This window comes from Propithecus coquereli, unplaced genomic scaffold (assembly GCF_000956105.1).
Source record: "Propithecus coquereli isolate 6110/MARCELLA unplaced genomic scaffold, Pcoq_1.0 Scaffold46, whole genome shotgun sequence".
NCBI classification, from domain to species: Eukaryota; Metazoa; Chordata; class Mammalia; order Primates; family Indriidae; genus Propithecus; species Propithecus coquereli.
Genome location: NW_012150396.1, coordinates 4,935,881 through 4,938,417, shown reverse-complemented (window position 1 = coordinate 4,938,417; position 2,537 = coordinate 4,935,881). Strand labels below are relative to the sequence as shown.

Genomic DNA, 2,537 nt, shown 5'->3' with positions numbered 1-2,537 from the left:
AGCTAAATAGGACAGGGCGTGACACGAAAGCACTTCTGTGCTCAACAGACCCGTCTTTGGCGCTGGATGCTTCTGGTATCCAGGCCACCTGGGCGGCTCTGCGGACTGTGCCCGCCTCAGCTGCGTCTGTCTGCGGGCTTCGCCTCTTCTCTGCCTCTGAGCCCAGACCTCTGGCGTTCCTCAGTTTACCTCTTTGACACCAGCTGGAAGAAAGGCCGGCTACGACTAGCAAGCCCCACGGACATGTGATGTGTATCCTTCAACAATGTTAACTACTGTGTCACGGTGTCTCAGTTATCACTGCAGCCAAGTCCCAAATCTGCCCCTGCCCTCCCCACCTCTCCTGCCTCTCCTCCCACCCCCTCTCCGTCCCTCCCTTCTCCTTAGTATCCGCTCCATCTGGGCACCTGGAGGAGGACACTGTGGCCAGGACGCCCTCAAATAGCCCGAGCCACCTGGCCAGACTAACCGGGGTGCTCCGGACCCAGCCCGCACCCACCGAACGGGGTCCCTGGGTGTCAGGGCGGAGGGACGGCCGTTGGCGCACAGCGCTGGGACCCTGACCGTGGCTGAGGAAAGACGCAAACTGCGCAGCTAGGGGCTGTCGTTAGGGGCTTTCTTCTCCTCCCCAGGCTTCAGCTTCCTTAGCTGAAAAACCTCCAGCCACTGCGAGGACCGGAGATAAAAAACGGGAAGCACGGCGTGTCTCTTGCTGTGGACGATCAAAGTTTCAATCAACATAATTCTTGGCCAGGCGCGGTGGCTCCCACCTGTAATCCTGGCGCTTGTGCTCAGGAGTTCGAGACCAGCCTGGCCAGAGCGAGGCTCCGTCTCTACTAGAAATACAAAATTTAGCCGGGCATCGTGCACACCTGTAGTCCCAGCTACCTGGGAGGCTGAGGCAGGAGGATCGCTTGAGCCCAGGAGTGTGAGGTTGCTGTGAGCGAGGCTGACGCCACGGCACTCACTCTAGCCCGGGCAAGAGAGCCAGACTCTGTCTCAAAAAACACCCAAAAAACCATAATTCTGATCACCTTTATTTTTTTCCTAAAACCTGCCCACCTTCCCGCCAACAGTGTTTTCCCCCAGTGGTCCTCAGCCTGGCTGCTCGTCAGAGTTAGCTGGGAGTTGGGCATTTAAAGAATTCTGATGCCGGCGTCCCGGACTGGTTCCATCGGAATCTCTGGGGCTGGGACCATGGCGTCATGATCTAAAAAATTCCCCAGGTGATTCCAATATGCGTCTGTCCCCATTGCCTCCATTCCCCCTTTCCTTTCTGTCTAATGACACGCTGGAGCCTCTGATTCCTTTTTGGACATAGCCCACGGTTCCGTCACGTCCACGTCTAGCGTCTAGCCACTCTTTGCTCCAATTCCGAATCCTGCAGCACAGGATCTTCACGGTTTGGGGTCAGGCACCGCTCGCAGCACACAGACAGTTTCTCTACGGCCCAACCAGCAGCTGATTTTGTGTGCAGTTGGCCATCTGTTTCCTTCGGATGGGGAACAATTTGGCTATAAAATGCACTTGTGACAACTGGGGTTAAAAAGTGTGTGCTCTTCGGCCTCCCTCGTCTCAGCTTTGCTATGATAAATTAATACCCATTGATCAGAGGGGATCCTCGTGGTCATCGTCAGTTCTCTGACACTGTGGCCATCAGCCTTAGACAAGTGACTCGGGTTGGAGAACGTGCCATTGTTGGGACAGCCGTCCATCGTAGAAACAGAACACGTGGCGTATCCGCTGGTCGGTACACACCAGTGTGTGCTCATCGACCATCCCAACCCAGACCTTGTCGTTACCCAAATTTAGACACGTGGTAAATCTCTCTGCAACGTACTAGCTGTGGGACGTTGGGCAAGTTGTCACCTCTCTAAGGCCCACATGACTTATCTGTCAGAGGATAAAAATAATACTTATCATGTGAGGGTTAAACAAAATGGAGGACCTGAAATGCACGGCAGATTTGATAATCACTCGAGATATCTTAACCATTATTGTTTTAGTTTTCATTATGAAGGGAATCAACCTTGGTACCTAAGTCACAAGATCCACAAAGGAGATGTCTTTTGATAGATATATATTTAAGATAATGCCACGGAGCATCTGTTTATACACACACATATCTGTTTACATACACAGGTGCTCCGTGGCATTATGTTAGAGATCGCAAAGCAGGATGAATTCTTAAAAAAAAATCTACCACCATTTGTTACAACCCAGCAGTGCTTCCCAGTAGGGGTCAAAGGCTGTGGGTTCCCTCTCTCTAGACCCAAGGACAGAGTGCAAGGGGTGGGGAGAACGCCCTTTGCCAATTGGTGAGTCCGGCGGGAGCTGGCTTAGAGATAAGCATTATTGAACGCGCTTCACTTTGCCCCACGCCTAAGGTGATGAAACTGACAGATGTCATGACTTCCAGAAAGAGCAGGAGATAACCTCGCCGCCAGTCAACACTGCTTTCGTGTAGGACAGGGTGCAAGTCCAGACTGCACGTAGAGGACTCCCGAGTCCGTAACTCCCGCAGAGGTTGTCCTCTC

General features: G+C 53.0%; 1 protein-coding gene across 1 annotated transcript in view; it reads right to left on the bottom strand.

The window, feature by feature from the left end:
- Positions 1-2,537, bottom strand: part of ETNPPL (ethanolamine-phosphate phospho-lyase) — a 43,862-nt gene that overhangs the window by 2,249 nt on the left and 39,076 nt on the right. Inside the window, exon 10 of the mRNA XM_012655083.1 lies at positions 470-569. Within this exon, the coding sequence (XP_012510537.1) occupies positions 470-569 (100 nt within the window). The remainder of the gene's footprint in view (positions 1-469; positions 570-2,537) is intronic.